We start from the raw sequence: 15406 nt of genomic DNA on the forward strand, positions 1-15406 counted from the left end.
TATTTAGGAAATCTTACCCAAGAATTATATACAGTCAAACCAAAAATGATTCAGGATATCAAAATTCAGTAATCTGTGACGTATTATAGGCAAAAAATTGCTTTGCTAAAGTGTTTTTCTGTAATTGCTAATGTGATCTTTTTACACCACAGACTGAACACAATGAACCATTGCTTGGAAATTGGTTTAGTTAAATTGGTATTATCTACAGTAATTGTGTTCTTGACATATTTTATTGCCATTTTCTAAACTATAGCAAAATAAACTGATAATGTGAGAAATGTTGAAGGTGTCTGAATACATTTTGGGACATCAACTCCAGGTGGTGTATAAGGAAATCCTGGAGGATCATCAGCGCACATGTGCTGTGGTGAATAATTATGAATAATTATAATGCATTATACCCTCTAATAACCCATAGGAAACCCTTAAGTGTTACCAAAAAAAACGTCTAAGATTCCTTAATCAAAATTAATTTACATGAAAAGCAAAATGACAAAAGAGAAACTAATGAAATGAAGTGAGCATTACATAGTATTTTCTTCACAGAAATAAAATGCTTTATTATGTTAATATGAATTTGGGGCAAATGTGTTTGTTACACAAATATGAGATTCACTTCTTTATACACATAAGTTGGACTAGTTTAATGTCCAAGAACTGCAACCCCATCAGATCCAGAGCAAACCCACAATCCCCGTCTGCACAATACAGCATCATCTGTGTGGGTACATATCAACTGATCACTGTAACAGTTAGTAACACAGTAACAGTTAACTGTAACATAGTAAACCATCACTGCAACACTAACGGATCACTGTAACATGTACATAGTAACCAATTACTGTAACATGTAACCGTTCACATAAACACCAGCAAACCGTCACATTTGTCAGAGGATTCATGTAAAGAAAGCTTAAAAATCGAAAGTGCCAGCACAAGAAAATACACATCAGATTTAGAAAAAGGGAGAGAGAGCATGGAGTGAGACGAGCTGCAGACCGGAGCCATCATGAGCACAGAGACTGTACATCAGGCTCCAGATCCCTGTTTCAGACCATCGCCACTTCTGACTGCTGATTGTGATGGATTATCAATACATTCTCTTTTCATCAGAACTATTACATTGAAATTCAAGGCCAACAATAATCTTTGTGAAATCTCTAGTTTTTGGAATAAAATAAAATACATACATAGAGCCATCAGCAGGGAAAACATCACAGTATGTGTAGAAAGACAGAAGCTAGTCATACCAGTTCACCAGATCAATCTGAAAAGAAGACTTTAGATCACAAATCTGTCATGGCAGTGAGAGGAAACTCTTTTATGTATATCAAAATTCACTAAATGCCCAGCACTCGGAATATTCAAAATACATAGAAATTATTTTCCAAAAGGTGGTGACATCGATAAAATATTGCTCTCCACAGGGTCTAACAGATTTCACTGGAAAAGTAAAGTGTGAATCAAACATCTCCGACTGTAATAAACGCAGAAGTCTGCGGTGTTGGTGAAATGTTGTGGAGACTAAACTGATCAAACCTGCATCTTCACATTAGCTCATCGACCATAAACACATCTTAATAATAGAATAACGCTAGCCTTTAGCAAGATTATCCGGCAACAGTTCACATCTTTGTGCTAAATCAAATTTAAGACCAAACTTTAAGAAAATAACGGCACATCGCTTAACTTCGGCCTTATTGTGTGGTTCAAAAATAAAAATAAAATAATGAAGTGATTCAATATTTTTTTTTCAATCACATCAGGCAGTAGATTTATTCACTAAGGTGTCTGTTTAAGCACAATTTCCCGTTTACTCCAAAACATCATTCATTAGGGATTCAGACTCTGACCGTGTGAAGAAACCGGAGCTCAAACGAAGGAAGGAAGACTTTACTTGACATGAAATGCAGATAAAAATTCACTATAATATTAGAACAAGCCACTTGTGTTGGCCAAATGATTGGACCTGAAGTCAATGTTTCACTTGCCTCTATGAGTGAAAAATACAGGAATATGTTTATCAAAAGGTAAACGCTCTGTTATTGGCTATAATGAAGAACATTGATCAAATTAAACTAAACCACAGTCGTTATTCTGTATTTGGTCCATATTAATGCAAGATTTTAGCAGTTTATTTCAGTACCTGAAGTAAATCAAAATGAAAACAAACAAACAAACAAACAAACAGCTGATTGTAATGAGATCATGAAATGAATATTGGAGATCCATAATTCATAATGTGCAACTGACTGTATAAAAGAATAAGAAAAAGAAAACACACACACACTCCCAAAACAAACACCATTAGCCGCTTTCCCCTGAGCGAAGGAATCGGAGATATAATAATATAATAAAACTGGCTCATTCTGATTGAGACCAGCACCGAATCCAGTCGTGTTTGCACCTCAAATCTGACGCTCACGTCCATCCAGCAGGAGGAGACCGAGATCAGATATCTGTCACTGGCGCTCCACGATCAGATCAAGTACTGAGTAATACTGTCATCAAGCATCGAGCCCATGCAAATACTCACTTATCAATTCAGAAAGACCGAACACAAATCACATGGAGGGTGAGGGACTGAATGAGAGCGCAGGAAACCAGACATTTTCATCCCGTACTACAAAAACATGCACAGTCGGTCAGTATCAGTCACACAAATAAATCCCCCGAAGAGAAAAGAAATAAGTACTTGGCTTTCAAGTATTTCTCTGACCAAAAACAAAACACAAATAACTAATTCCCTTCAATTTGCTTTTCAAATAGTGATGCTGAGGGGAAAAGAAAACCAGCAAGCATGAAGGAACCAATCAAATGTCACGGACAGCAGGAAGTAAACATTGCAGCGGCGCTCAGACGAGTTTCTTCTGCTCTCTGGGGCTGAAGTCGACGCAGAAGCCGTTGGCGGCGTGGGACGGGGAGCTGCTGCTGAAGCCTGCGTTGTCTGAGTAGAGGAACTGCTCGCCGAAGTCTGGATGCTGATCCACAAACTCCCTGAAGCTCTCTGTCAGCGGGAGATGCAGAGAAACAAGAGTCAGAGCAAGACGACAGCGTCTGCACATTTTTACACGACACATGATTCAGATGATTCTGTTAAAGCAACTTGTGGGAACTAAGACAGAAGAGGCTGCGTGGTTACAAATCATAGCAGAATAAACCGCTTCACCCTGAAACATTCAGTGCATGGATTTACTTTATTCACTCTCAGTGATTTATTAATCATACTAAGCCATATTGTTTCAATTAATCGTGCAGCCCTAAGTCATTGTGTTAAATGCAAACTTTTTATCATCTACACAATCCTAGACGACGTCAGGAGAAACGGAAATAATGACTGCATCTCCAGAAATCCAGGAGAAGAACAGAGATGGCAGGTCAGTTGAGAGTATGAACGTATCTCTTACCGAAGGTGATTTTGCCCGAGTCCTCTTCATCGATGGCTCTGAACAGACGGCTGACTTTGAGCTCTCCGACACCCAGCGCCGTCCTCAAGATGCACATCAGCTCGTTCTCGGTGATCGCACCGTCCTCATCGGCCTCAAACATCTGAAGACAACACAGAAACCAGCAGACTCTCAGAGCTGAGCATCATCATCATCATCGCCGCAAGTGCAGTCATTCAGTCATTCCAGAAAAACCTGCCATATTCTACTCATCTGACCTGGAAGGCCAGCCTGATGGTGTCCAGTGTTTTTGCAGGCCGACACACCACAGAGAATGCGATCACAAACTCCCGGACGTCCATCGAGTGGTCTTCATTCTGCTCCGAGAGAGACAAGAGGGAAATATTTCATGGCATTGAGCACAAGCAACGACTGAGGGAACAGACATCGGATTCAAATCACACATTCACATCTGATCATAAACCATTAATAATCCTGCTCAGAACTGTGTGGATGGATATTAATTTACCTCGTCAAAGAGAGCAAACATGTGTCTGAGCTCGCCTGACACGGAGAGCTCGAGGAACTGGGAGAAATCGTCCAGACTCAGTCTCTGACCCTGCAGTTTACGAGCACGCTTCCCATAATCCTGCAGGAGCTTCTCTGAGTTCACACGCTTCAGCCTGAGATCCAACACAAGTAATTCAGTACAAACCTCATCCAGAGTCAGCACGCATTCACTCACATCAGCACAGCCATGCAGAAATCACAATCCAGTCAGAAAACTAAATCTACTGTATAAGCCAGAATGTCATGCAAATGTTGTATGAATGCATCAGAAGCAGCGCTGCACACTCAGTCAGATCATGATATGATATACTAGTGTCTGTCAATATGAAGCAGCAGAATGTACTCATCAGTAATACAGATAACCGTACTAAAACTTCAATGAATAGTGTGATTTCTCTTTCATGTTTTGATTTTCACAGCAAGACTGTGATATGCAGCCCTTTGACGACAAAAAAAAAAGTTTTTTATTAAAAATTATTAATGCCTTAATATAACTCTTACTGTTTTTATGATAAAACCAGAAAAAATAAAATAAAACAAAAATTTAATTTCTGGAAAATAAATAAAACCAACAAAACAAAAACAAACATTCCATTTCACCTTACTGCAAAAAATAAATAAATAAATGGTTAACGTTTTATTAATTCAAGTGACTAGACATTCTTTCTGATTACTAAAATTTAACTAAACCATTACAGTGAAATGAAGAAAGATTAAAACAGACATTAACATAATGTAAACCAATAAACCAAATTTGGGAGGAGGGTCAGATCATATGGCCCTAAAATGTATTTTTTGTAAAAACTTTTAACAAATAAATAAATTGCAAGTTTTTTCATGTCAATAAATTAGGCATGCTTTTGCTTTTAATTACTAAAATGTAACTGAAAATGCTAAATAAAATCCAAATAAATTGTAAAAAAAAGCAATTAAAAATAAATAAATGATGAATAAAAAATTTAATAAAAATAAAACTTATTTTGTAGTGTCCTAAAAATGCAATTTTTATTGTTCTTTAATAAATTGATGTTAAATTGTACACGTTTCAATATTTAAACTAAATTGACATGTTTTTAGATTACAACAACTTTACTATAACAAAAAAAAAAAAAAGAATGCAATGGAAACTTATTTTTCCACTGGACAAAATCATTAAATTAAAAATTAATTTTATATACAAACAAACAAACAAATAAATACATGAATAAAAATACAACTGAAAAATAAGAATTTAGTGAAACCTGAAATGGATTCACAGTGCCATTTTCGTCTATTTCATCTTCTGCATGCTGAAGTGCGTGCAGGCTAATTATCCTCATAAATGTCTGTAATGATAACGAGACTCACCCCAGACTGCGCACCAGTTTAGCGAACTCCAGCAGACACGTGTCGACGGGCAGCCGGATCTGACCCTCTGCCATGGCTAGCTGACAGTCTTCATACGAGTAATCTGTGACGGGGACCTGCAGGGCCCTTCAGACACAACACATGAGAATAAGACACACACAATCACTAAACTCGCCAACATCTCACTATGGGATATTTCTGTTTTCTGAGTTTCTGTTCTCCTTTATTGTTTTTATTTTTTTTTTTTTATTGTGCTTACACCACTGCCTGTACCAAGACAGACTTTGTAACATCCAATTTATAAAATCTCACAAATGTATGTGGAGAGGCCCAGTCAGCTGCTGCACATACATTTTCCATAGAGATGCCTTTATATAACACCCAAGACGCGGTCCTTCCTCTTGTAGAATGGGCCCTTAGGTTTGCTGGTAATAGCTGACCCTTTGCTGAATACACCAGCTTTATAGCCTCCACTATACAATGAGACAGTCGCTGTTTTGACAGTGCCTTGCCCTTCTTAGGATTCACAGTAACATAGGTCTGGTAATTGGTCTCAGATGGTGCACACCCTTTGTAAGTCTACTTACGATAGGATGCTTTCCTACTGTTTCACCATTAAATCCCATATAGATAGATAGATAATTTATTGTCCCTTAACGGGGAATTTGTTCTCACAGATTATCATACAGCACACGTTACTGTCAAAAAAAAAAAAAACACATACATCCATACATACATGTACACATGTAACAGCAACAACAAAAACACAAAAAGGTGAATGTTCGACTTTGTAGCCTATTAAGGATTGAAATTGCAGATGGTACAAAGCTCTCTTTGAAAAGAGCCCTTCTCCAGGGTCCTGTATCTTCGCGCGGAGGGCAAGAGAGTGAAGTGGAAGTTGAGGGGGTGCTCTGGGTCTGTTATTATTGTACGGGCAAGGCGGGCTATTGCTCTGTCATTGAGTTCTGAGATGTTGGGTGTAGGGGAGTGTATTATTTTTGAAGCTATGTATGTGATTTTATTCAGTTTGTTTTTGTTGGTGACTGACAGCATGGTGTAAAAACTGGTGGAGCAGTATAACAGAATGGGCTGGATAATACTTGTGTACAGTAGTAACAGAAGATGAGGGGCAATGTAAAGGGAACTTAGTTTTCGTAGAATATGCAGATGCTGTTGGGAGCGTTTATGGATGTCCTTTATGTGATAGTCAAAAGTGAGCTTGTTATCCAGGGTGAGTCCAAGATATTTGAATTTCTCAACCTGTTCTATCATGTTGCCATGAATGGAGATCCGACTGAGACTGGGTGCATTAAAGACCAGTTCTTTTGCTTTCTCAACATTGAGATGGAGAAAATTGTCTGTGCACCAGTGTGTATATCGTTTCGTGGTAAGCAGCAATGCTAGTGTGATCGTTGAGGAAAGTGAGGATTGCAGTATCGTCTGAGTATTTGTAGTATGTTGTGATGGATGAAGGACTAATACAGTCATTAGTGTAGAGTGTGTAAAGAAAGGGAGAGAAGACACAGCCTTGAGGAGCTCCAGTGTTGGTTATGGTGGTGTCCGATGTGACAGACCATATCCTCAAAGCCTGTGGCCTGTTGCTCAAGAAACTGTGAATCAGATGTATGTAATGAGCAATATGACATGATGAGATGGCTGCCAGGTACACTTTGATTGTAGAGAAGGCTTTGCGGCCTTCTAGTATCTTTAAAGGGAGGTAAAAATGTCCAACACTGATGAAAGAAACCGTATATTTTGTCTTTCGCAACAGAAAGAACCTTTTCATATTTCCTAGAACTGCTGGCAGAAGTTCCCACTTTGTTGCGTCTTCGCACCACAAGAACTAGAAATGCATTTAGTTTTAGGAACACCATTTAGGGACGTGCTAATGCATCCATCTCTAGTGGCGCATTCATCCCCTTTAGTGAGAAGAACAGGGAACAATGCGTGTTCTCCTCTGAGGCAAATAGATCCACTCTTGCCTGAACATATTTGTCCCATATTCCCTGAACCACCTATGGGTGGAGCCTCCAGTCCACTGGTTGAGGACTCCCCTCAACAACAGGTCTGCCCTGATATTTATCTGTCCTGGAACATGTGATGCTCCGAGGGACAGCAAGTGCTTCTTGCTTCATTACAAAAATCTCATCCCAGGGAATGCAGACTCCTCGATCGGACTCCCCCTTGCCTGTTTACATACACAACCACTGTTGTGTTGTCTGATCTGACTAACATGTCAGCCTTTTATGCATGGGAGGAAGTGTTTGAGGGCAAAAAAACTGCAAGGAGTTCCAGACAATTTGTGATGCAATCTGGGAAAACCCGTTGGATGTCGCACTGGGACGTTTTCAGGAAATTCTAAAAATAGGTTGTGTGTGTATTTGTCGTCAAAATTAGGCTTTCAAAAAAATTCTGTCCATACCACATGTTGTCGTTCCATTATCACTCCCAAACTCAGTGAGGATGTGTCTGTGGTGACCACCTTGCGATTTGAGACCACTCCCATTGGCACACCTTCCATCATGAATTTCCTGTCCTGCCAGATAAGCACACCCTCCTGTGCAGATGTCTGGAGGGATTTAATTTCAGAGAAGCAGTCCATCTCTCAAAATATCTCATTAAAAGCAGCCCCAAAGGCACTACATTTACTAACCCTAACCCTATGACTGAAGCCATGAGGCCCAGCAACCACAGACACAGCCGAAGAGACCGTTTTCCCTAGATGAAACTGATTCACACGGTTCCCTAAAGTCTCTCCCCTCTGTTTTGACAGGGATGCCTGGTAAGATACTGAATTTAGGTTTAAACACAGCAATGTCACTGACTTTGTTGGAGTTAATGCACTCTTTTTCTAGTTTACTACAAATCCCTGAGTATTCAAATGCATTAACACTGCCCTTGTATGCAGCCTGTATTACCTAGCAAAAAAATAACCAGTCATTGAGATACGGTAATATCCTGATGCCCTGCTGCCTCAGAGGTGTTGTGAAAATGTTGGATGCTAGAGACATTGGAAATAAGCATGTTTCAGATATATTGAGGTGAACCAGTCTCCTCAGAATGGAGCAGGGACTTGCAGAGAAGTGTGTCAGCCTTCTGAATGTGTATTTCCTGAGGTATTTGAGGACTCTCTGAGGTCCAGAAAAAGGCTGTATGCCTCCCCTTTCTTTGGGATCAGAAAGTACTGGCTGAATAATCCCTTGTTTGATTCTTCTGCTGGCACCTTCTGAATTACTTCTTTGAGAAGGAGATAATTTACCTCTCCACCCTCAAAATGTTTACATCCTCCGCTTGAACTTTTGACTGTCTTATTCCTGAGAGCACCGAAGGTTTTCTCACAATTGCACAGTTGCAGTGTGTACCCCTTTTGGATCATGTTTAGTAACCACAGAGTCAGTGCATTTCACCCAATTGTCTCGATGTACGGATAAGTATCGATAGATACTGATACAGAATTGAGTGATGGAAACTGACCAAATTTGATTGGAGACTAACAGCCAATCACAATTGACCTTTAATTTTCCGATTGGTTGATTTTGTGGCACACTTGTAACGTCGTTGTAAGTTGAACGAGCGTGGGTCAAGAGTTGAGCCCGCACAGAATTAAGAGGTTGAGAGAGAGAGAGAGGGGGGGGGGGGGGCTTGACAGGAGCGCAGAGAATACGTTTGCGAGAGAGCACCTGAGTAAACTGCGTGAGAGGGGTTATTACGGCACGTTAACATGGATAATAGCAAACAAGCAAATACATTAATTGAGCACGGAATCATTTTTTCTTTGCTCAAACGATTTTTTTTTTTTGCGATTGTTAATTTCTGTTCAAAATATAATGTAATGTGCTTGCAAAAAATAGTTCTCGGTGCTCAAAACTTTTACTCGCTCAGGATTGAGGCACACATATAACGCCATAGTTTTAAAGTCATAAATATCTTTTTTATTGTTGTTAGCATAACTGTTGCAAATAAACATACATTTTATGTAAAAAAAATTCAAAATATGGTCATATATATAAAAAAAAAATAATATGTATAAAACTTAAAAAAGTATAAAATGTATATTTTTTATGCCGAATTAGCGAATCAGCGAATCTGCTGACAGACAACGTGCTGCGTTGTCACGGAGACATGCCAACTGAAGATGAAGAAATTGTCGCTCCCTTTCCCAAGTGCATTCCAAAATGACTAATGGCACACAAATGCCCTGCTCACTCCAAAGTCCCCACTCCAAGGTGATAGGGATGATCACTTCCATTTGGAATTTGCCCGTGAACTGTACGGTAGATGATACACATACCGTTACACCCCTAATGGGATCGCTAAACACATCTTGTACAAAGTATGTGTACAAGACAGTTTGCTGCATTGATTACAAGAGACCAGTGACTGTAATTCTGCTTGGGCATGCTCAGACATGCCAGACTCAGACATGCCAGGCATACTAAATGCAGATCCCTAGCTGCAAAAGTAAATCCATATGCCCTAGGAAAAAGGGGGAGAAGGTGCTCTGGACTTGCTTGACTTCATAGAAGAAGCCATGTTCAACTGCTATGTTAATTTTTGTCTACTTTATATGCTTGGTAAAGCCCTTCGATACACTTACTGTTCTTATTTATCCTGACGCCCTACAACAAGTGGTAACTAGTCTTTTGGATAGGATTTGAATGGATGGGACTTCCCGAGAGTGTGGGCCTGATGGGCATGATTGTATAGGGCTTCATGGATGGCCACGCAAGAGGCATTTCCGATAGTGAGATGTAGAGCAAGTCGAAAAAAAAGAGACACTAATGTCTTGAACACAAATAGTCAAAGTTCACCCAATATAAAAAATAAAAAAACAAGGGCTGTTTCAGGACTGTTTCCATGACAGCGGAGCACATTTTATGCTCTCAACTGATCTGTGAGTCTTCTATAATCAGAATTATCAACAATATGGAATCATTAGCGTAACTGGAAAACACACACACACACACTATATATATATATATATATATATATATATATATATATATATATATAGAGAGAGAGAGAGAGAGAGAGAGAGAGAGAGAGAGAGAGATTTATCTTGTTTAAAATGTTTATTTTGTCATATATTAGTTATATCCAGCAATGTAAACCAAAAGATTAAAGGGTGATTCTCAAAAATCAGTATTTTCTTCAAAAAAATTTTCAAGATAAATTTGGATGTCTTTCCAAAAAAAGGACACTTACGAACTCCAAAAGGACACCAAAGAAGCCCATATAAGCACATATGAAACTCGGCACTTGAACATATGAAATGTATGTGTACAGTGCAACAGCAAAGAGCCTTTTTACATTTTAGAGAAGTCAAGTTGCAATACTGAACAGGACCACATGGAGATGCCTAGGCCTGTCGCGATGGTCAACAAATCAATTAATCTCACAATAAAAACAAAACAAAAAAAAACTCAATTTTTCCGGCTGTGATAATTTCCATTTGCATGCTTGTTTGTTTGAACCCAGTTATCAGTCACATGGTCTTTGTGTGGGAAGGCGGGAGTTCTTGAGGGGACTGCCGGGGAGAGAGAAGACGCTAGTTGGAGAAATACCAGCCAGTATGAATTGCCTGGGAGAACATACGTGTCACAAACGGCAATTCCACAACTGTACAACAGTATAAAAGATGACATACTAAAGGAGATCAAAGACATTCAATTTTTCTCTGCCACTACGGATATGTGGTCAAGAGCTTGACTATACACTATATAACTGCTGACTGGAGCCTGCACTCCAAGTGTTTAGAGACCAGATATGTCCCAGATAACCATACTGCTGACACCCTCGGAGAAAACCTGAAGTCTGCTGTAGCACAAACTAGTTTGCATCACTACAGACAATGGTGCTAACATTGTCCCTGCAATAAGGGATCTTGGCTGGCCCTGGCTCAATTGCTTTGGTCACATCCTCCATCTTGCTGTGTCCCATGGTCTGGACAGCAACAAAGATCGGACAGCACATGCCATAGGACTCTGTAAAGGTTTGGTCACCACATTCAACCTGAGCTGGCTTAAGAGGAGAGACCCGAGGAAGGCACAGAGTGAGGATAATATCCCCCAACACAGTCTAATACTGGTGAGTGGTGTTTACTTCATTGATAGTTTAATTTGCAAAATAAAATATTTAAAGTGTTTTTATTTTTTATAGTAGCCTTTACTGTAGAATAACCCAGTATCTAGTCTTTAAGTAGGCCATGCACTGGCATTAGGGATGCTTATTTTGGTTAATTTTCCCGACCGACAACTGCCACTCGTTATCTGATTATTAACTGGAGTGCAGCCTGTAGACAGCCCGTGGGAGAAGACACCCTCTCCGGTGGCACAGATGTCACAGGAATAAAGAGATAATGTCTCGCTAGAGTGGCCAGCTTTGGGAAGCAACTTTCATTTGCTTGTGGATGTTTGCGTCACAAGTAATATTGCATTCTACTTGCAGTACTGCTTTATTTTAATACCGCATAGCATATTTTGCAAGTAACTTTGTTGCCCTTTCTGTCGAAATGGTCCCACGTAGTAGCCTACTTTTCACTCGCTTCATTTGGCTTGCTCAGCTAAATATGTCTGTAGGCGTGTGTTAACACGCCCAGTGAGTTAACAAATATAGGCTATATATATATATATATATATATATATATATATATATATATATATATATATATATATATATATATATAATTACCTTTCAGCAAAAAAAAAAAAACATTTAACTGATAGTATTAATCAGTCAAAATGTTTATTTTCGGTTAACAGTTAAACGGTCAATATGAGCAATCCTAACTGGCATATAAATATAATATAACATTCAAACATTCAAATTAATAATGATAAATAATGGACATGTAAAAAGTAGGTATTTTGTTTAAAAATGTTGATAGACTAACTAATGAACAAGAACAATATTATCTTTCACACAGGATGTTGTCACACGATGGGGCACTAAGCAGGAGATGGTACAGAGGGTGCTGGAGCAACTCCCAGCCATAAGATGTGTCCTGGTTGAGCACCAAAAACACAGCCACCTCAATCCAACCTGGCAGGATGCTTCTGTGTCGGAGTCCATCAGTGCAGCAATAAAACCACTGGCTGACTTCACAGACATCCTCTAGGGGGAAAATAAGTTGCAGTGTCCTCAGTTAAACCTGTGTTGGAACTGATTAAAGATGACCTTCTCTCTCCAGGCCCTGATGACACTGCACTGACAGCCAGTATTAAACAAAACATGTACAGGGTACTGACTGAAAAATACAGCTCACCTGCAATCCAAGTCCTCTTGAGAAAGTCCACCATCTTAGATCCAAGGTATCGTGGCAGCATGGAGGAGGCAGGTGCATTGGATGATGTCAAACATCAGCTTGTGCAAGAGCTACTGGACTTAGGACCAGAAGAAAGTGGAGAAGGTACCAGTGGTAAGATCTGCCGCAAAGCTGCTGGAGGAAATGAGGATGACCCTACTACTGCCGCACTCACCAAGAATAAGAGGCCGAGCTCTTCTTCAAAACAGAAGAGCTCGTAATCTCAGTCAGGCCCAGGCTGCATTTCCAAAAAGAGTGCAGGCTGATGCAGGGCTGACCAAGTTCCTCCAAGAAGATGCAGTTGATGCATCTAGTGATCCCTTGATGTGGTGGCACGAACAATCAAAGAAGATATCCTTTGATGGCCAAGTTGGCCCAAAAATACATGTGCATTTGTGCTACAAGCACCAGCTCAGAGAAAATGTTTAGCACAGCTGGCAACATTGCTACTCCTGAGAGATCCTGCCTTAAGCCACACAAAGTCAACATGTTTGTATTTCTTACATAGACGGCAATTAACCTTTGCTTTATTTGAACAAATCTTTATGCTGGAGAAATTATTTTTCTAAAGTTTTTTTTTTGCATATGGCCTGTTGAGGCTTTGTTTGTTTGTTTACAAAGGTCCTAACTGGCACTATTTATGTCTGAGCCTAATGTTTAATATTTTTTTAAGTGCAATTTTTTTTACCTCCATTTTCTTTAGTTTTTGGTATTTATTCAAGTGCATTTTTTTTTACAGAGACTGAGAGTCCATTGCTTTTATTGTTTTTGGTTGTTTTGTTCATTTATTGTGTATATTCAAAATGTTTTCCGTTTTCAGTGTTAAATATTCTTTAGAAATAAGTTTATTGATCTTTGAAAAGGTGTACCTTCATTATTATGCCATTATCATTATATTAGTTGAAACTGGTCTTAGAATGACAATATTATCGTTTATCGCAATAATTTCTTGTACAATTTATCGTCCAGCAAAATATGTTATCGTGACAGGCCTAGAGAAAAAAAATAAAAATACAAAAACTCACCGCCTGCTGACTGCATGTATCTACTACTGTAGACAGATCCATTCATTATCGTGAATGTGTGGAAACAATGTGAATGTATGGCAATGTCCGTGCTGTGTATAAATACAATGTGCGATCAGTGCGTCAAGAGCACTCATACATGCATTATTAATGGACTCACACATGCTTACTGTACGACTGCTGTACACTACCGCATTCGTCTTTACCTTGATTGCAGTCTTCATCCATCAAAACTTTAAACGTAATTAGATGTTATCCAGTTGAGACCGTAGTTTGCGTCTCATCTCGCCATACAGCGGTGGGATGTTGACAATCCATTCAGTTTGTACTAAACACAGCGCGTGTGACGTGTGCGCTCTATCTCTCATGTAATCAGCCTGGTTTCCTTTATATTAGCGCTGTTTTGGACTGATTGTTTGAATAAATAGCACAAAAATTGCACCTGTTAAAATTACATATGACTTGCTTCTTGCGTCAAGGCAAGATCAAGGCTGCATCTCATTGCTAGTTTTACTTGATCTTAGTGCTGTGTTCAACACCATAGATCATGACATACTCATAGATCGATAACAAAACTATACAGGTATTCAAGAGCAGGCTCTAAGATGGTTTAGATCCTACCTGTCCGATCGCTACCACTTTATTTAAATGGGGAGTCATCTCATTTATCACCAGTAAAATATGGAGTGCCACAAGGATCTGTCTTAGGTCCTCTGCTTTTTTTTTAGTATACATGTTGCTCCTTGGTAATATTATTAGAAAATAAAAGGTTTGGTTTCCACTGTTATGCTGATGATACTTACCTATAAATAAATAAATAAATAAATAAATAAATAAATAAATAAATAAATAAATAAATAAATATAAAAATAAAAAATATATATATATCTATGAGATCAGATTAAACTTCTAAATTATCTAAGCTAACAGAGTGTGTTAAAAATCTGAAAGATTGGATGACCAATAATTTTCTATTAAATTGGGATAAGATGTTATTTATTGGCCCAAAAAAAAAAAAACAGTACACAGAATCTCGTAGATTACAATTTGCAACTAGACGGATGTACTGTTACTTCCTCTACAGTCTGGATGTTATATTAGAAAGAAACAAATGAAAAAATATTTCCCATGGATATACACACACACACACACACATACATATAATATAATTGATTAACAAACATTGCAATAAATGAGGGAAAAAAAAAACAAAACAAAAAAAACCTTATGTCCTAAAAATAGCTTTTAATGTTATTTATGAAAAAAAAATCATTAATTCATTCATTCACTCATTCATTCATTTTATAGGTTAGGTTTATATTTTCACAGGTTCTGTGAAATTCATCCATAAAAGGCCTGTTTCCACCTAAATAAAATATAAACTGTTTGCAAGCAGGTTTTCTGCTGCTGATGAATTTGTTGTTTAAAATAAATGAATGGTTAAAAAATAAAAATAGCACCACCACCACCAATAATAATAATAATGCTGTAAATAATGAACTACAGTAATTTGGACAGTTATTAAACCGGCAACAACAGGTAATCTGGTAAATATTTAAAATAAAAATTAAAATTAAATAATTTTAAATGGAGAGATTGAGGCCATGAGGAGCGCTGAGATCTTACTTTGCCATCAAGCGGCGCACGTTGTGAGCGAAGAGCGCTGGGTTCTTCTTCTCCTCCTCTGAGGGCGAGTATATGGGCAGATACTAAGAGAAAGAGAAAAGCACACTGAAGACACGTCTGTGTGAATCAGCTCATGCTGGACTGCA

The 15406-nt window shown here is 38.6% G+C and overlaps 1 protein-coding gene across 1 annotated transcript in view; it reads right to left on the reverse strand.

Annotated features, from left to right (window-relative positions):
• Window positions 1-2631: 2631 nt before the first annotated feature.
• Window positions 2632-15406, reverse strand: part of LOC132157968 (lysophosphatidylcholine acyltransferase 1) — a 43228-nt gene continuing 30453 nt past the window's right edge. Inside the window, exons 9-14 of the mRNA XM_059567204.1 lie at window positions 15261-15343; window positions 5307-5432; window positions 3919-4072; window positions 3668-3766; window positions 3411-3552; window positions 2632-3010 (exon numbers count right to left, since the gene is read on the reverse strand). Of these exons, the coding sequence (XP_059423187.1) occupies window positions 2859-3010; window positions 3411-3552; window positions 3668-3766; window positions 3919-4072; window positions 5307-5432; window positions 15261-15343 (756 nt within the window). The 3' untranslated portion in view covers window positions 2632-2858. The remainder of the gene's footprint in view (window positions 3011-3410; window positions 3553-3667; window positions 3767-3918; window positions 4073-5306; window positions 5433-15260; window positions 15344-15406) is intronic.

The sequence above is a fragment of the Carassius carassius genome, chromosome 15 (assembly GCF_963082965.1).
Source record: "Carassius carassius chromosome 15, fCarCar2.1, whole genome shotgun sequence".
Taxonomy (NCBI): domain Eukaryota; kingdom Metazoa; phylum Chordata; class Actinopteri; order Cypriniformes; family Cyprinidae; genus Carassius; species Carassius carassius.